The 20,363-nt window shown below is 30.9% G+C and overlaps 2 protein-coding genes and 2 non-coding genes across 5 annotated transcripts; all 4 read right to left on the bottom strand.

Moving 5' to 3' along the window:
• Window positions 1–896: 896 nt before the first annotated feature.
• LOC137830773 (small nucleolar RNA R30/Z108) lies at window positions 897–998 on the bottom strand. Its single transcript, XR_011084263.1, has one exon. It is a non-coding gene; the product is annotated as a small nucleolar RNA R30/Z108 (small nucleolar RNA).
• Window positions 999–1,100: 102 nt separating this feature from the next.
• Window positions 1,101–1,207, bottom strand: LOC137830805 (small nucleolar RNA Z107/R87). Its single transcript, XR_011084278.1, has one exon. It is a non-coding gene; the product is annotated as a small nucleolar RNA Z107/R87 (small nucleolar RNA).
• A 3,053-nt stretch (window positions 1,208–4,260) lies between these two features.
• On the bottom strand, window positions 4,261–5,655 carry LOC137830183 (transcription factor MYB2-like). The gene is made up of 3 exons (XM_068637360.1): window positions 5,295–5,655; window positions 5,040–5,169; window positions 4,261–4,949 (listed from the first exon to the last, which is right to left on the bottom strand). The coding sequence occupies exons 1-3, from the start codon at window positions 5,464–5,466 to the stop codon at window positions 4,475–4,477; spliced, it is 777 nt and encodes a 258-aa protein (XP_068493461.1). The 5' UTR covers window positions 5,467–5,655; the 3' UTR covers window positions 4,261–4,474.
• An 11,084-nt stretch (window positions 5,656–16,739) lies between these two features.
• On the bottom strand, window positions 16,740–20,073 carry LOC137830182 (ADP-ribosylation factor-like). Of its 2 annotated transcripts, XM_068637358.1 has the most exons (7): window positions 19,884–20,073; window positions 19,266–19,441; window positions 18,747–18,817; window positions 17,473–17,592; window positions 17,258–17,376; window positions 17,080–17,161; window positions 16,740–16,983 (listed from the first exon to the last, which is right to left on the bottom strand). In XM_068637358.1, the coding sequence occupies exons 2-7, from the start codon at window positions 19,411–19,413 to the stop codon at window positions 16,978–16,980; spliced, it is 546 nt and encodes a 181-aa protein (XP_068493459.1). In that variant the 5' UTR covers window positions 19,414–19,441; window positions 19,884–20,073; the 3' UTR covers window positions 16,740–16,977. The 2 variants fall into 2 exon arrangements, with proteins under 2 accessions (XP_068493459.1, XP_068493458.1); XM_068637357.1 differs by lacking the exon at window positions 16,740–16,983 and having other exon boundaries at window positions 17,050–17,161; window positions 19,884–20,046.
• Window positions 20,074–20,363: the final 290 nt, after the last annotated feature.

The raw sequence follows: 20,363 nt of genomic DNA, 5'->3' as shown, positions 1-20,363 counted from the left end.
GTCTAACATCCATTTATACCAATTATAATGTATAAATATTTTTCCTTTTTAATTTTTTAATTACCCACTATTTATAAATTAAAATTTCTATGAACAGGTCTGGTATTTTGTTAGGGATATTTGACCCGAAAGTAATAAAGTTCTTCCTACTTCATCCAAACAAAAATCTCTCTCCGCTCCCATCAACGTTTAAAAGATTATTTTATCTTTTCTGGAAGTTTTTTCAAAACATTCTGAAATTAATGAAATGTATTCAAGAAAATGTTCCAAAAAATATATTTATTCACTATTTGATGTAATGGCAGAAGACTTTGATGGGTATGGAAGACGAAAAACCCTTAACAAGTGATTTGACCGATGAGTTTTTGTAGACGACATAAATTTTGGTAAAGGTAGAAAGCTGCAAAAGTTAATTATATTTAATTTACTTTGGGTTGATAAAACTTTATGAATATAGGATTTTAATTCTTATAAAAATTTAATTTCTTTCAAAATTAAAACATGTTTAACATTAGAAAAGTATACATTAAAATCATTTAAAAGAATTCCTATTAATAAATGAATCCAACATTACTATTTAAATATAAATGGATAAATTAACATCAGATCAAAATCAAAAAATTTAGAAGATCATTTAGCATCAGATACAAAATTTTGCATTTAGTATCGCATTCATCACCAAATAAAATGTGTATTGTCTGACGTTGAATAACTGAAAGAATTCAGAATTTAGAAAAAACAAACAGTTCCGCATCAAAACAATAAAAAAAATCTAAACGACATACTCAATGCAAATTGTTCACAAAAAGATGGCACAAGATTGAATCAGGTGTGAACAGAAAATGGATTTTTAACAAAGGATGTAAGAAAAAAAACTAAATAGAAGAGGAAAGAGATCACTCAGTGGTGGCCATAAGATTTATGGTTCGATTCAGCCAGCAGACTTCCACAACTTTAAATTTGGAAGAGGGAGCTTTACTATCCTCATCGTGAAAACACTTTCCCCAGCACACATCCAAAACAACAATAATAAAAGTAAATTGAAATTAAACCAGAATTGAAAACAGAAAACGAATTTTGATTTGTTAAAGAACAGAAGAGATCACTCAGTTCAGCGGGATAATCGACACGCAAAGCAATCTCCAAAAGAGAAAACCGTGCATTCCGGTCTGTTGAGCTTGAATTTTATGTGGTCATCACCGTGAACTCTTCAAGGAAAACGTTAAATCAAAACTCAAACACTGAAAATGAAATAAATCACTGTAGAAATCAAATACCGAAAATGAAAAGATCACTGTAGAAAACAAAAAGATGGAAAAGGAAAGGTTAGTCCTCAACAGCTGCGCTAAGAGTTCTACACAAGGCTCTCAATTTATAGCAATTTTTAGGGTTTCTCAGGAATTACGCCGCATTTTTAACAAACAAAAAGCAGGCCTTTGGAAATTAAAAATATAACTTTAATTTCAAGAATAAAAATTTATTTTATTATATTATATTACAATAAATTAAAGACCATGACTGTAAAATTATAAACAAATTAATTCTTAATTAGATCTATTTAATAAAATATTAAACCTTATTTATATTTTTTTAAAGACTATTATTGATTATGTTTTGGTTTGCTAAAGGCATCTCTTCGATTTGTTGGGCTTCTTAGTAAGGGTTCGACTAAGCCCGTAATGTTATACAGGTTTTACCCATTGGTGACTCCCTAGCATAGCATATGAGTAATGACTCACTATTGTTTGAATAATAGTGAGAAAAAAGAGATGTAAAAAGAAAATTAAGTTGAATAATTTTATTTTAGTCCTTATCTTTTAAAATAATCTCTTGAGTCTTTATACATAATATTTTCTAATCAATTTTAATTCCTATGATATAAGACTATAAAAAAATGTTGAAATTATATATATAAGGGATAAAAAATAATTAAAAATCTATTTTTATGAATTAAAATGGATAAGTTTAAGATGGGGGGGTAAAAATTACAGTTTGTATGATTATATAATTGATATGAGTAATTAGACAAAAAAAAATAACTTTAGAACAAAAAGTATAATATCTTTTTCGTTTTTCTTTTCTTTTATTTATCTTTAACAACTAAAAAAACTGAGCTTAAAAGAATGTTTTCTTAAATTTTATTTCTTTCCTCTCATCTAAATATATAGAAAATATTTTTTTTCTCCTCATTCTAAAACATGTTTAGTTTATATTTTATACACTCTTAACAAAAATTTAGAGTTTTACATTGAATTTCCTCAAATTTGATTTAGTATTTGAATATAATGAATTAAAGTTAATTAAAGTAATTTTTCACTTAGATATAGATTATGAATCCACTTTTAATTTGATCAGACCCAATAACCAAACCTAAATTCAGTCAAATATTGTAAAATATTCATATCTTTAAAATTATATTATTAGTATGGATATGCATCCGTTTCTTTCAATGATAAATCTCTATAAAAAAAAGTTTAACTGACCATCTTTAGTGGGATTTTCCCTCCCAATCACACATCTATTAATTTGGTATATGCATTTGAGTTTCATTTTAAAGAATTGTCTAAGTAAAAAAAGTTCGGTTTCTTCTTCCTGCACCCCTACATTTTTCTTCCTGCATCCCCACAATTTTCTAAATCCTGAAACTGGCCTTAATCTTTTATTTGAAAAGGGAAACCGTGGTTACCGGAAATAAGGATCTGGGAGTGTGCTACGGATTCATCATTATGAAACTGGATATTTTTTTCCGGTTGAAGAGTGTTCCAAAAGCAATTTTTGCATAAATTATTGATTTTCGGATTGCTAAATCCGGAATCCTAATTCTGTTACAGATTCGTGGATCCGAAATGTTTTTTTTTTAATTACAGATTTCTGAATCCGGAATGCATATTTCTGTTACGGATTGGTGGATCCAGAATTTTTTTTGAATGATGGATTTTTGAATGTGAAATGCATAATTTGAATTATGGATTGATTGATCCAAAATTTTACCAGAAGTGCCAATCCGAAATTTTCTGGATTCCATAATCCATAATGCAAAAAAAAAAATATAGCTCAACTGCATTTTAGAGTTTTTAAAAAATAATTGGGAAAATTTAATCTTTGCTTAACATTGTGAGGGTGCAGGAAGAAAAATATAGGGGTGCAGGAAGAAACTGCCAAAAAGTTTTAATGTTAACTAAATAGAATATTTCTAAATATTAATTAATATAGAAATAGGTAGGTCCGTCCTGCACTTGGCCCGCCCCACAAAGAATCTGTAGGCTAATTTTTCTAGTCCGTCCCGCATAAGGATTGGTCCACGGTAAGAATAATTTTTTAAATAAATTGTTTGATTTTTTTTTATTTAGATGCATTAGGTAAATGACCTCATAATATTATTTCCACGAGACATGCGTAGTAAGATGTTATTAAAAATTTTGAAATGTGAAATATGAGGTTACATGAAGAAAATATGGAGGTGAAAAAAAATTACATTTTAAAGTTATTCGGGTCAATCCGTCTCGCCCCACACTTAGTCCGCGCAAGCTGTAGGTTATACAGGGTGGGCCTAAGTGGACCAGTAGGTTAAAATAAGTAATTTGTTCCGCATTTTTTTCATTGGGCTGCGGGCTAACCCGCATGACCAACCCCACTTTGTCACCCATATATGCAATTGAGTACTCCTAGTACTCTCTATTTATCTTATTCTTTTTTATTGATAAAAAGAATTGTTATAAACTAAATGTATGTATGTATATATAAAAGAAAAAAGAAATCTTAGAAAAAATAGAAACTAATGAAAACCCAAACATAGTAAAGTAGAAGCACAATAAGAGGATCTTAACACTTCTACAACTACGAACTATAATTTTTGAAGTTAAAAAAAGAAAAGGGAAACGACTTAGTAAAAGGAGAGGGTCAACCTCAGGGAGGGCCCGGACCGCAGCACAAACTTCCATTTATTTGGGTACTGGAATGGAAGGGCCCTATTCTACTCATGGAACACATTTCATGCTTGCTTTCCATAAACTCTTTTCTAAGTTAAAAAGCACACCAATTACGTGCTTTTACAAGCGTGGAAGCAAGAACCAACAGTACCCAATCCTCTCATACCCAATCATACTTTGACAAACACACAGATCATCAACCTTATCATACCCAATCACAATATCACAAAAAGAGCTAAATAGAGAGCAAATTAAAATTCAGACAAAGTATGGTTGCATAATGAATGAGTTGTGTGCTAAGAAACGCAATTGCAGTATCAAAAGCCTTAAATTTTGTTACTACTACACAAACACAAGCATATATTATTTTTAATCAAGCTTAATAAACACAAACAAAATTCAATATTTGAACAGCTATTAACTTTTATAAGGCACGTGGCTAAGTTTAATCTATAATTTGTACTTAAAGTGAGGAAAACAATGAGGCGCATGCTCAACTTTTGGCACTGTTCATTGCACAATGCGTCACGGAAGGGAACTGTATTTTAATTCGAGATCATTCCACAAACTTTCCAACGATTCACCCCCACGCTTCCTTCTTCCAACATCTGCATGTTCAAACTTCCCCACATATCGAAACCCGAACCCGAACCCGAAGAATCGCTATGGTCTGAATTGGAGTAAACTTGGAGCTCCACGGACGATGAGTCCGAGTAAGAACCGGTGGGGTGGTTCCCTTTATCCCACTCCGTCACCGAATCTAAACCGTGAAACCCGGTTTGTTGAAGAAAGCCCGGAATTTCACTTGGGCCCGGGTCCATCTGAGGGTGGAGAATTTGCGATGTGGGCTGAACCCGCTCCAGTAAGCGCGGCATCCACACATAACGCAACGTGTCTCTGAACTGTTTGCTGTTTACATCGCACCTTAGTTGCTTCGCCTGTTTTATCACTCTCGTCCTCCAATAGTTCTTTATTTCATTGTCCGTTCTTCCTGGCAGGTGCTGAGCAATCTTCGACCACCTACGAAAAAAACATTATAAATCATACACTATATATACACATGCCTACACCCAACCACATAAATAAAAAAACGTAGACAGAATTTTATACCTGTTGCCCCACCGAGAGTGAAGGTCGAGAATTAGTATTTGTTCTTGGAGTGTGATGTTTCCACGCCGCACATCGGGGCGCAAGTAGTTTAGCCACCTTAATCTGCAACTCTTCCCACTCCTCCTCAAACCTGAATATTTCAAAACAATCTGGTAAACATGTAATCGGCGTGGGCATGGCGATGGCGGTAGTAATGAGCAAAGGTGGTAATGAAATTATAAGAATATAAGGTTAATTAGAAGAAAGAGTAGAGACCTGCAGATGGTGCGAGGGAATTCCAGTGACCTTCACCATGGGTGGCGATGTAATTGACCAGAATGGTGTCCTCGTCAACCGTCCATGGACCTTTTCTGAGGCCTAACATCTCGTTTTCACTATGTTGCATCTTGGCTTGTGTCTCTACTAGGGACCCACAGTTAGCATCCATAGTTGTAATGGTAGCTAGTTATTAGGACGTGATGGGTGTTTAAGTTTAAGAAGAGTGAGAGTGAGGAATATTATGTAAATGGATTATGGTTTCATGTATTATATATGTAAAGAGTGGGATAAGAACAAGGACACTCCAACGTTTCACTCCACCAAACCAAAAGGGACGCGGACCACACGGAGAATGCATACCATTTCATTTTTTTTTTTTATATCTCTCATATATCATAATTGTTAGTAGAATAAATTTGATAGTAGGACTTTGAGGACTGAGATGCTGTTTGGGGTTTGACTCGTTGACTCTCTTTTCTTGCTGCTTATCCCTGTGAGACGCGCAAAGAAAGATTACTAGCGAAAACACTGCAAGTTGTGGCGGATCTTGAATCTGGTGAACATTTCACACTTTAATTTCCTACGACTAATTATACATGTACCTCCCTTTTGTGTTTTTCTCGTTTTGTTGTTCAAACAAGCATAGATAACTTTTTATTAACTAGTGTTTTAAACTATTACTTAAAAATACGAGTAAAATTAGTTTAATAAATTTATTATTATACTAAAAACATAATTTCATTTTCTTGACATTTATCTTATTTCTTGATATTTCTTGTCGATTAAAATCAGTTATTTTCTTACGCAAATACACATTTCATGAAATAACTTGATAGCTCCTATTTTTTAAATAATAAATAATAATAATTAACTTATAGTCATATAAAATTGATCAATAACTTGTTCTGTAATTTATGAGAATTATATATTGAAAAATTGTTTTTTTTTACGCCAAATTAAATATTATATTTCATTTAAGGGTTTATTTGTACAAAAGACCCAGATAAAATTCCTATAAAAAAAACTAAAGATAATAGTCATAAATATGATACAAATATTCAAGTTTTACGTTTACATAAATATCACTAAAATAGAAAATGATGGGTGCAATATTAGCCGTTTATCTTACAACAGGTCATTTTAGCATCGTGTGAGTTTGTGTAGTAGCCATATATTCCGTCACGAGTTCAATTAATTGTAATCTAGCATGATTATTTGATACGGTTAAATGACGAATTTCTTAATCCAAACCTAACTCAATGTTTTTTAAGTGTGTGTATAAAGTGCAAGTATCCATTATCGCAAAATATTATTTTAAAAAAATATTTATATAATATTAAACTAAATCGTGAACATTACTACTATGATTCAACGTTTCCTGTTTTATGATTAGGTTAACTCGATATTTCGACAAAATATACATTTAAATGCAAGCTATTATTTTATCTAATTTAGAAAATGATTATGTTTTTAAAAATCGTGAATTGCATTGTGTTTTAATATGTAAGAAATAAAGAGGATGCTACCATATCCATCTCGACATGTCAATTTTATCCTTTAATATGTAAGAAGTAGAGAGGATATTACCATATCTATTTATATCCATCTAGACATGTTAATTTTACCCGTTCGTAAGTTTTGGTCACTAAAAGTTTCACATAAAGAAAAATTCATATAGTCAAAATGTCCACAAAAGTTTCATGAATCAAAGTTAATTCATGATTTTTAAAGTAAAAATAAATTTTATTTAAAATGGAAATAAAATAAAAAAAACACTTCAATTTTTTTTTCATACACATGAAAATTATTACTCAATCTAAATCTAAATTCATATCAGTATGGATAGGATTGGATCATACTAAGGTTAAGTTAGACCACTCGGGACCATGTCAAGTTGGTCGAGATGCACCAAGATTAAGTTGATTCAAGTCTAATCTAAGAGATATAGATAAAGATGAAGTCCAAGTTAGTCCAAGTTGGATTTGACCCAAGTCGTGCTTAATCGGGTTAGTAGTTTAAGACAAGTTAGATCTGGTTGGATCTTGTTTTAGCCAAATCAAGCTAGGATAACTCATGCATGGTTAGGTCAAACTAAGCCCAAGTCAGGCTGAGTTGAACTAGGGCCTAAGCACATTGAGATGGGTCAAGTCCAAATCAAACCAAGTTGAAACCATGTCAGGTTAAATTGGGTTGGTCTGATCTAGGTTTAGATGGGAGTGAGTCAAGTCGAGCCCAAATCAAGATGAGTTATACTAAGTTAGCTCAAATTAGACATTGTTGGATTGCATTAAGCTCAAGCCAGGTTTGGTTGACGATAAACCAAGTTGGCTTGAGTTGAGGTCAAACCGAATTGGTTGGGATCAAGTTGGGTCTAAGTCAATAAAGATCTAGTCAGATTTATCCCTGCAAAGTTGGGATGGACCAAACTAAGTTCAATTACGATGGGTCAAGTTGAACTCAAACATGTTGGGTTAGGTCCCAAATTTATAATTAAATTAAAAATAATAAAAATTAATTAAGAAATAATTTATAATTAACATAATATAATTTATAATTTAGAACTTTATAACAACTTAGGTAATTATGAAAAGTATTTACATATGAAAAGTATCTTTAAATTTGAATTTTACATGTAAATAATAATCACAACTTTTTTTCATCAATGAAAGCAATCATTTAGTGTGTTGACATTTTTATTAAGTTTCATGTTTATGTCCTAGATGTGCCTTGAACTGAGATGCTTTTGTGTCTTTTTAATTCTATATAAATCTAGCATTCATATAATCCAAAAACATATTGAATTAACTCTAAGAATATAATTATTCATGTACGGTAGTCACTAATATACCAACCATGGCAATCACCTACATATTGATTTCTTAATCATCGGTCTAGAATCGATGACGTGATGTAAGGTTAAGTATGGTTACTTTTTTTTATATGGGAAGAACCTTTTAGTGTAATTTGTATGCAAGTAACAAATAATTGGATATTTGAGGTGCTAGGATTTTGTAGCAATAACGGTCTTTGAAACTTGGCAACAAACTTGAGCATAATCCTTTTATTTCTATATAAACAGGTTGAAGATTCGGCTCAAAAACTCAACTATGAATGTTCCACAGAAAGTTTGATTAGAACATACTAGAAGTGTATAAACCCATTTATTAATTTGTTTAATAGTGAAAACACTAGGGCATGGCCCTATCCACAGTTATGAAATATAAGTAAGTTACAATAAATGTAGTTACAATAGGAAAAAAACAGAGTTTAATCCTCAGGTTTTTCAATTCTTTTTCTTCCTCCAAAAGGAATAACATGAAGAAAAAAAACACATCTCCTTATAATAAATATTTTATGGATAAAAAATAATAAATCTTTATTTTCTTTCCTTCTAAATGTACAAGGTATTGTCGAACTTTAATTATTATTTTGTTCATTAATACACTTTTAAGATTTTTTTATACCAAATTTGTCTTTTAGTGATATACAATGCCTTCAACATTAAGAATTATAAAAAGAATTGTAATGGATAAAAAAAAACTGGTCTAATCTACCTACTATCCAATTCATCGATGTTGAAACTCACCCACTAACGCGACTTGTTTCAATCGGATTAAATTTGTGATGTTTCTGACTAAACAACTAGTCTACCCAATAAACGAAAATAAAAAACATTATATATAAGGATGAGTCATATTTATTTATTATTTTTATTGATAAAAAATATAATGTAAAAAATTGAAAAAAAATATTGATAATAAAAAATAATATTAAGAATTATAAAATTCAAAAAATTATAAGGATAAAGGAGAGATACTTGTTATACTTTTAATTCTTTGATTATGCATTATATAAAATATATAATATTTCAATATAAATCCTTAATTTTCTTGTATTATGTTTTACTAAATGTATTTATAAAAAATAAAAATGGATGTTTTTTTTAAAGTAATTATTTTAATTTTAAATAGGTTGATTTATTTAACTCACAAACTTTTTGGTGAAATGGACTGATATTTTTCAAATTAAATATTAAGTGAGTAGGTTAACTCAAAAAAAATTGCAAGGTAGACAATGAATGCATAAGTATCATTTCGACAAGTATATTTAAACTAACAAATTATATAGTATTGTGCAAAAGATCAAAATCAACACATTAGATAGAACTGAAAAGAACGACATGGTTAACTAACACAACAACAAGAATGAATTGTTGTACTGTTGTATGTAGAAAGTTTAAAGTACCATCTAACAAATTTCACCTTGACATGTAATCAATACTACTTTTAGTAACTAACATTCAAGTCCAAACACGTCTAAACTTGTTTCAAGAAACTGACTTTGTAAATATATTAGTAGGATTATACTTCTTGTTAATCTTTTTCACTCAAATTCTCTTGTTAGTGTGAATGAAGTGATATGTTAACGTATTTGGCCTATCAAGTAAATTGCCTTTAAATGATCACAAAATATTGCAACCTTCTTATTTGAAAACCCAAGGTCATTCTTTAGACTATATAACTAAATAAATACCCTTCTTTAGATGTTGACAAGGTTAATGTATGTTGGAGAGTAATATTTCAACTAACCAAAAATCTGTCAATCATGAATATGTAATTAGTGACAGACCATCTAGCGTCAAAATTTGCAACATAATCAAAATCAAAGAACATAACAAGACTCATTGTGAATCATCTTTGAAAATGAGACCAATATTCTTTGTTCCCTTTAGGCATCTAAATATACCTTTGTGTCAACTTATCAATGTTTCTTCGCAAGATTGCTCATATAGCTACTTAGTAATTGGTGCCAAGTTTAGTCTTATGCACACATACACTAAGCTTCCAAGTGCATTTGCACAAGGAAAACATGGCATGTATTGCTTTTTGAATTAGTTTGAGTAGAATTGAATCTAGAAAGATGTATGGGATTAAAGGTGTGGTCAAGACTTTAGCACCTTCAATTCTAAATCATCTAATTACCTTTTGGAGGTACTATCTTTAACCCACACAAAACTTCTTTTGGGTGGAACCCTCTTTGATCTTCATCCCAAAATTTTCTTAAGTGTGATGTCATGTATCTTTCATATGAAAATTCACTACAAAGTAATGACTTCAATTTTATTTTTTTTATCTCAAACTCATCTTAAGATGTTGTCTACATACATTAATAGGTAGCCGAATATTAATGTACTATTTTCTACCTTTTTTAATAGACATATGAATCATAAGGACTTTTGTTGTATTGTTATGAGACGACAAAGTGATTAAATATATTGTATTTCTATTTAAAAGATTATTTAAGTTTGTACAACTACTTCTCTCTAGCTTGGTGCACACATTCTTCTTTTCTACTCACCTTAAAATCTTTTGACTATCTCATCAAAATGTTTTCATCTAGTTTGCCACGAAGCAAAGTTATTTTCATATCAAATTAATTTAACTTCATCTCTAAAATCTTATATAATTTATCATTTTATTATGATTTCAATCCTTAGCTTCTAACGAAATTTAAACTATATAGATTGTAATGTAAACAATTCCTCGAACAATCTATTATTAAAAAAAATCTTTGAAGTTTTTTTTTACTTGTAATTAAATACTCTTTCTATCACCAAATTTATTGTAATATTATATACTAGACTTGTGTGTCATTGTATGTTTTTTTTTATTTGTGAGTTTGTTTACAATTTTTTAAGAACACATTCACTAAATTAATTTTTATTTTACCTTACCGACCACTCAGGAACGATTTTAGTGCTCCAACCTGACTTTAATGTATGAGTTATTATATTATTTATACAATAACATTTTTTTCTTGACATGTCTTCATCACACCATTCATTTTATTAAATATTTATTTCTCCACTCTTTCTATTTTTTTAATTTTCGTTTTGTATTATGCTCCATAAATTTAATGTTTAATTAGTATCATATCTATTAATCAAATACGTAATGGAAAAGAAAACCATTAAATGGGTCCATGGTTTTTTCCCTACTAAGCAAGAATGGTATTGACCATGGAATGGGAAGCAAAACTGCATACTACCCACTACTTTTCTACACACATACACCAATTTATAATTCACGTATTAGATGACTAATACAGTATTGTAAGAACATAGTCCCAGAAAATTTGTGCACACAAAAACTGAGTAGCCAATGAGAAAGAAGACTTCATGTTATAAATCTCTGTTCTAGGAGCCATCAGCGCAAGACTATAATGGAGAAAATTCGTTGATACACTTATTGATCGTTTACCAAAACTCCAAATAGCCATCGAACTGGGAAATTATAGCTTAAGTCATTAAGACATGCCAAATAATCCAGTCCCATCTAGCAGGTTTGATTTAAATTTTGAACCTTAAACCTAGAAATTATATAAGATGACATAGAGGAAATAAAGTATTTATAATATTTAGAATATAAGTATTATAATTAAAATGATACATGAATATTTTATTATTAATATATATATATATATATATAAATAATTCAATTATTTATATTTTATTTTAATATAATTTTTATTTTTCTAGAATTTTTTTTCCTCCTCTATCAGTTTCTCTATATTTCTAGTCCCATCTTTCATCAGGCAACAATCGAAGGTCACCTTTAAACTCTTGGCAACGAGTAGAGTAAAACTGTCTTAAAAGAACTTTGATTGGAGTTATCCCCTTTTTTTTTTCTTTAGTTGTTGGAGCTCTTTGTGAGTATGCCTACTTCTACTCAGGTAAGGAAAACTAGTTTTAATTTTTAATAAAATCCTAGGTTATAAGATCTGGATATGGAAGTGATGTGGTCACCAGTTTCAATATTCTTGCATGATGTATAGTTGAGTAAATTAATGTATTTTGTTTGAGTTTGAAAATGAAAGTACTAAGATGATACATTTTGATGATTTGATAAATCTACAAGTTGATTGTGTTGTGAATAGGATTCTTGAATATGTTTGAAAGATATTATGAATCATTTGAAATGTAAACATTGATGAACAATTGTTGTTTGAATTTGAATGTTGAAAAGTGAGTGAATTTGGATTAGAAATCATGAATATTGACGAGCATAAATTCATTCACACTTAATAATTTTAATCATAGATTCTTGGAGTGTGATCATGGATAAATCCACTATTTTAGTTAATATTCTTCTAATTGAGCTTATTTGAGTCTTAATTGTTATTTATGTTAATTTTTTGTTTTTAACCCTAGTTGCTTCTTTTAAATCAAAATATGAAACAAACTCTGAGATAAAGAACTAGAGAATTAAATATGATAATATCTAAAAAAATAATTAAAAGCAAATCTTTTGCAGACATATTCTCTCAAAATCATGCAATTAAAACTTCTCTGCAGAACTCTCCAAAAAAAATTAGAGCAAATATACTTTGAATATATTATTTAAACTAGTAGATGTATGTTTTACCGATGAGATTCAAAATGAATTAGATTGACGCGTGTTCAATTTGGTTTAACTTTGTGTGAGAATTGAATGGTGATAATCTTTAGATAACCTGTGAGGAATTCATTGGTAAAAGAACTTGAGGATCAATTGTCTTTTATTTTCTATTTTAATAATTTATTTTATATTTATTGTTAAACAAATTAGAAACCCCCCCTTTTTTATCTTATATTTATTGTTAACTTTTCTTGTTTGCAAATAGATTTTGAACACTAATTTACTGATTTTATTATTGGATTCGTTGAGAGACGAATTGACCACAATTATACTATCATCTTTTTAACGTTTGACAAACTATCACTACATTAGACAAATTACAATGGAATAACTTAAATTTTACCACCAAACAACAATTATCAAGTATATAGATGTATAGGTTGATAGGGGAGTTTTATGATAGTACTTGTCCAACTCTGAGCAATGTGAGGTTATTTTGATATAAGATGTTTGATAAGATTTATGTTTAAGTATGAATTTTGGTGAAAATCTTGAAAGATATCATTTTTAAGGAGTTTTATTTTGCAATTTTCATCCCAAGAAAGAATTTTCGCTCAAGCAAAAGATCCTTACTTAAGCTAAAATAGTGCAGTGTTTTTCACCTTGTTCTCAAGTCCATTTTCTCTCAAGCGAGAGGGGTTCTTGCTCAAGCGAAAATGGTGTGAATTTTGGGAGTGCTCTCGGGTTCATTTTCGCTAAAGCAACAAGATTTTCGCTTAGACATGGGCATTTTAGCTTAAGAAAAATTATTTTTGCTCACGCTAAAAAAATTCAACTTTGAAATTTGCTTCTGAAACACTATTTTATTATTTTTTATTGCTTTTATTAAATTTTGTTTGAAATTTTAGTTGTATATGTAATTGAAAAACCATTTGTTTATGTATTTATGTAATTTCTTGAATATTTTTGGATTGTTTAAAATTCTAAACTTTGATGTGACTGAATGATATATTGATGTGTGGTATGGAATATGAAATTATGTTAAAATGTGATCGAGACATGGTATATTTAGGAAAGAAAATATCGTGTTAAGATTGTTAGGCGAGTGTATTGCTTTGTGATGTACTCTAGAAAGAGACGATCTTTACTCTACTGGTATCTTGGTATCATATAGATTAAGAGTATTAGGTGGTGAGAGTCGAAGGAGATTCATGACTTTGTTTGCAGTTTGAAAATAATTTGGTCTAGCAGATCATATGAATTTACTCGTGTCATATGAGGATGAATTTCTTAAAGGGAAGACTTAGTCGTAATGAGAACATGGTAGTATGACAGATGTAGGTCTCTGAGTAGTAATTTCAATACTCTGATCTTCCGAAAGTAGAGTGGAGTGTCTATGTGTTGTTGTCAGTAAATTATACATTTCCTCTCTATATTTCAACTTTTTTTCTTTATTTATTTTATATTCAAGTTATCTTTAACTTCTCTCAATCATCTTTTCTCACTTGTTATGAATTGCTTTGAAACATATACGTAATTTTCTTTTACTGCTATATGGATAATTCTTCTCAATCGTCTATGTGATGGTCGGATTCTTGTGTTCAAACATTAATAAAGATTTTCAATTTCGGACCTCCACTAATTAACGAATAAGATAAATGTATTTTTCGATATCCACTACCGACTTAAAAAAAATATTTAATAATTAATTTGCTAAAACATTATGAAATCACTTCCAATATTACCAGAATAACATATACTATTTACATTATGCGAGTATAGTATATTATAACAATCGAAGTAATGGAGAAAAAGGCCTACAAGTTACATATTACAACACTCAATTACACTGGATGATAAAAAAATTTATAATGAAACCTTCAAAACTATTATATGAAGAATAACTAATACACTTGTTACGTTACGATAAAGTTCTAACAAACTTTTACTAAAGTTGTCATGAAAGTAACTAAAGATATAGATAAAGTTTATAGAAGAAAATTAATATTAATATTGTATTTTATAATTTTTAGAAGTTTCTTTTTATATATATGATTAGTCTTTATTTTGTTTTTCATTATTTTAGTTTTTATTAACTCTTTATTTTACATTTTCTTTCTAATTATTCAGATTCTTTACTTTGTTTTGATAAAAAAAATAAAAATAGAAGAAATATTCTTTCTCATATTTTTTTCTTTATTTCTTTTTTTTTTGTTTATTTCAGTCATTTTTTTATAATATGGTATCGGAATTGAGATAACCAAAAGAGAGAAAAAAAAAGACAAAAGATATGAGAAAAAATATTTTTTTTTCTTTTATTTTTATAAAATTAAAGCAAAAAAAATTAGATATATATGCACTACATTCATTCTAGGTAGCTAAAGAAAAAATTTAAAATAAAAAGTCAATAAAAGTTAGAATAAGAAAAGAAAAAATAAAGACTAAATATATGTACAAAGAAAAATAGTTAAGAATTAAAAAAGACAAAATTAATATTAGTTTTTTTAGAAGTCTTGTGTTCATTTCTTTTCTAAAAAAAATATAATTGTTCTTGCAATGACCTAGAAGCAAACTTCTTATTCATTAATTGATTAACTTTTCGGTCTTCTTTCTCAGTGTGAGCTCTCGATCTGGGTTTTCGGCTTTAAGTTTGATACTCTATTTTGGGCTTGGGCTTGGATATGACTTGAGGACTCTCGCTTCTTCTGGGTTAGGTCAAAAGGATCTCTCGGTTCTTGGTCTCGGTCTCCCCTCCCAGGTGAATGTGTGTACCTGCAAAATACTCCGATGCCAAAATCAGAATTAGTATTAATTAATTATCAGATAAATTCACTATACTTACCTTTTGGGTTGGTCATCTATTTATAATGTTTTCTTATTGAACTAGAACGTTTTAAGCTTTTCCTTTTTACCTAACATTTATTAAACACACATGTACATTTCAACATATTTTGTGAGCTTTACATTAATTTGATATTATTTACTTATTTTTTACCTTTCACTCAACCTTTCCATCCAAGCTTTGACGATTGACCTTTAGACAGTACAATAATGAATCGAAATCAATTGATTTTAAGAAAGGTTAGCGTCGAATATCTCTGAAAATGAACTTGGCTGTCACAAAGAAATAACATACATGGCTAAAAACAAAATGGTTTGGGCTTTTCAATATAAACGATGATAACTGACCGTGTAGACAGCAATGTGTCAATGACTTAATGCTATTCTAGCCTCTAGGATAGGATAGCTCGACAACACGCAACATATGCCTTTCATGAAAACTAGCATCATCAAAATGTTTCACTCATGATTTTTGTCGAAATTGTGAGCTCCGTCTAAGAAAAATATGGAGAAATAGGTGATAAAGTAAAAAAAAGTTTGATTAAAATAAATAAAGAATAAAGTGAAAATGAAAAATTAAATAAAATATAAAAGCAAATTCTAAAAATTACTTAATTTAAAAAGTTGTTTAATTTTTATTATGCCCTCCTTTTATGTAAGGTTATTTTTTCATTTAGGAGAAGTATTTTTGTCATTTTCAATAACAGATTGGATACATGCAAGGCCCTTGAGGCTAAACCACATTCCAATTGCATTAAAGTTCGGTGAGCCAAAGTGAGACACCAGGTTAGAATTAATTCAAGAAATGAGACACCAAGTTAGAATTAGTTCAAGAAATGTCTGCTAAAATCAGAGGATTGAACAGTTACATGGGTGGAGTCGTTATAGCAAAGATTACGCATTCTGCGTAATTGGAGGTTATTGGTGCCACTGTCATCACCTATGTTTCAGGGGACCAGCTGCACAGAAGAAGTTGTGAAAGCATTTTGTAGAATATAACTGTTTCGAAGTAGTAAAAATGCATCTAACTGTCATGCAATCTTTAACTCATCGTGTCCTATAATTTGATTTTACCCATCCTACATATATATGTTATACTTCTACTTCTGCCCAAATTATCATCCAAAAGAGATGGTTTCGGAATAAGAACAACGTCTTTCCTCCAATTTCCAATTGGACCATGACAATCGAATACCAATGGTCGTACGCCTAATACGAGGCTTTATATAATTCAATTGATTTCACAAATCAAATCGTAAACAATGCTATTTGGTTATACATGGAAAAAATTCAAATTATTCTTCAGTAACAGACCGCTGTTCTTTTTTGAAGAAAAATAATACATGGCTGAACAATGAAAATCTAAGTAGGGCAAGAAAATCATAAACGCGGAGATGGCCGTAGTAAACTCAACTTCCTTGCATCCTTTAACTAAGAAGTCTCTATGCCTGCAAAGCATTTAAAAAGAAAAAAACATCAGTTAAACTATCAAGACGTAATTTAAAGAGCCCAGTTTGCAAATCATCCACTCATTCGGCATTAACCTTGTTTGCAATGTTGTTTGAGAGCCAGTCCAGTCCTTCGTAAAGCCCTTCACCAGATGTGGCGCATGTGCTCTGGATATACCTGCATGTAGAAAACATGTAGGTGAGAATGAATGGTGAAAAGCAGAAAGATAAGGTCGGTGAGGAAAAGAATGTTGACAGCGATATTCTAGTTTACCAGTGACGCTGGCGGAGGGAATGAAGACCAAGCTTATCAGTAATCTCCGCAGCATTCATAGCATTTGGAAGATCTTGCTTGTTGGCAAAAACTAGAAGCACGGCATCTCTCAACTCATCCTACCAAAGTTAATAATATCCAGAATTAATGAGAAATCAAATAATATGAAATAAGCTACCCTTTCCATGTCCACTCATTCATGATTCAGTTATTACCTCATTCAGCATTCTATGCAGCTCATCCCTAGCTTCAACAACTCGGTCCCTGTCATTGCTGTCAACCACAAAGATAAGTCCTTGGGTATTTTGGAAGTAATGTCTCCACAATGGGCGGATCTACAGAGAAAAACACATTGATGGTGAATGCTGATGACTATAATACTGAGAAAATGTTTTCAAAATAAATCGAAGTGATATAATTATTAAGAGGTCAAAGGTAAGACTATTTGAGCTATCACATACACAAACCCTGTAAAGACTAAAGTTATAAATTGCATGATTGAGAACTTAATCACACTGGTCAGGTTGAGTACATCCCTGATCTTGAAATAAAAAAAGACATAGGGTTAGTTTGGGTAAACTTCTCCCACGGAACGTATAGGAGAAACTAAAATTAGTTTAAGAAAAAATTCAACTTTTGAAGAAACTAATGTAAGAAAGTTTCTATAAATTAATTTATGTATAATCTCAATTTAATCTAAGAGTTTATTTCATTTTTCCTTCTTATTTTTTTCTCCTACAAGTGGTTTTAGAAAGTTTATCTAAACAGAAACATAAGAAAGGACAATAAGTTTTCATTCAACTTGTTTTGTGACATTAATTACCAAATAAAATTGTTACTATTTTGGTATTGATCTAATAGAAGCGACCTAGACCAGACCATTCATGGTTGTGGATGGTGAGATTTGTGTTCAAGTTGGTGGTCATCACCCCCTCTGGTCCGTGGGTATAAATTCACTTCTTTCCAGGGTTTGTTGCTGATTCTGGGGATTATTGGATCAAAGTAGGTGGTGCATTTCATGTAAAGATCTTAAACGATATTCAATTCAACAGTCCCATTGGTTTAGATTCATTTTCCTCTAGTTTCTTAAGTATGATCCAACCCCTTGGGAGGTTACACAGCCTCCAACCTCGAGTGCATCAACACAATGAGGCTTATTCCGAAGTAGGGTCAAACAACCCAACCTCTTCGTTGGGTACACTTACAAAATTAATTACATCCACCTCCAAAAACAAACAGACTTTGAATCTCGCGATATCTTAATGTGGAGGAGTACATCAAATGCGCATCCACTGATTCACCACTAAAAGTTACTCATCAAAACTCAATTTTGGAATGTAAACCACATGATATACATAGCAGTACAAGCAAAGTTTCAGTAAATGATCACGTCATAAATCAACAAAAGCATTGTGGACAGTTTGCTAGATCACCAATAACCAAGTACTATGTCAGATGTTAGACAAGAAGATACAGGGGGAATAAATACCTTGTCCTGGCCCCCCACATCCCAAACAGTGAAGCTGATGTTCTTATATTCCACAGTTTCCACGTTAAACCCTGTGCCAAATGAAGTATTAGTAAATCTCACAAGGCAATTGTTAGTAGAAGAGCAAGATCTTACATTCTCATGCCAACAAGGATACTGGATATACAACATTTAGGCTAAGCACATTGATCGATACCATTCTCGGTAGACAGAAAAAAACACGAGATAAACTATACTTCTTCGTTTCCATATATAATAATTAAAAACTGTAGAACAAGGCTAACCTAGTACCAGAAGATCTTAAAGCTAGCCTGAATAGATCAAGTAAAATTGAAGGAAAAAATATAACATGATCATCAAATGAACGGAAATGGGCAGGAGGGGCAAAATCCGAAATTGATCCCACATTGTATAGATTGATTCATCCATCAATTGAAATAGTTAGAAATGTCCTCTCTATATTCTATCCCATTGCATCAGTCAATACAAATCGAAGTAGAAAGAACAAATGAAACTTACCAATGGTGGGAATGGTGGTGACAATCTCTCCAAGCTTGAGCTTGTACAGAATGGTGGTCTTACCCGCAGCATCGAGACCCACCATGAGTATACGCATCTCTTTCTTGGCAAACAGCCGGCTGAACAACTTGGTGAAGGACAGCCCCATTTTCAAGTTTTCTGAATCAACAAATCACCTTCACAACAGTACCAGTCCATTTAATTCAAATTTCAACCGCAACAAAACAAATCCAAACATAAATAATTACATAATAACAACATATACAAGATGTAAAATAAACGGCAACCAGACAGTCTTGCATCCATGACCAACCAGAATTCGGTTCCGATTTGACAGAGAGATGGATAAATAAAAGAAAAGAAGGTGGCGATTCAAATCGTGCGATCTCACGACACGCGATGCAGATCGAGCAAGGACAGAGGCAGATCGTAAATCAAAATTAAGATACGAGAAATGACGAAACTAATCTAGGATGAAGTAACAGATGATGAAATCAGACGAAAGTGGATGGAGAAACAGAAAAATGCGAAGCAAAGGAAGAACAATTAAAGGGAGAGATTAGGTTGTGAAGATGGAAATGGCGAGGAGATCCATAGAAAAGAAAGAGAGAAAGATACCTTGAGAGCAAGAGAGATACGATTGGAGGCAGATCTCTTCTCTTTGCAACAAAGAGAAAAGAATGGAAGTGGTCTCAGAGGAAGGCCTTCGCTGATTTATAGAACGCGGACAAAGATCCAAAATTCCGGTACGTCGTCGTTTATTCGGTCTACTTCTTATTTCGGTTTACCACTTTACGCTCATTAACTTAACTCTTTTTTTTTAAATTCAACGAGAATATTCGTTATTTTTTCTCCTGAATTACATCCTCAAATTTCCCATTTCTCTCCTTTAATTTAAGCATTTTAATTTATTCATATCTTATAAATATAAAAGATTTCCATTCCTTTCAATATAAATCAGCTTGTTAAGAACTTTTTCTTCAATATAATTTTTACATAACAGTTTGACCATTTTGACCTCCTAAGAGTGAATTAATTGTTTCAATTTTGGCAATTAATTATCAATATGTACATATCGTAATTGGTGATCAATTTTAT

Source organism: Phaseolus vulgaris, chromosome 7, assembly GCF_000499845.2.
Source record: "Phaseolus vulgaris cultivar G19833 chromosome 7, P. vulgaris v2.0, whole genome shotgun sequence".
In the NCBI taxonomy this organism is placed as follows: Eukaryota; Viridiplantae; Streptophyta; class Magnoliopsida; order Fabales; family Fabaceae; genus Phaseolus; species Phaseolus vulgaris.
This window is presented reverse-complemented; position numbering and strand designations above follow the sequence as displayed.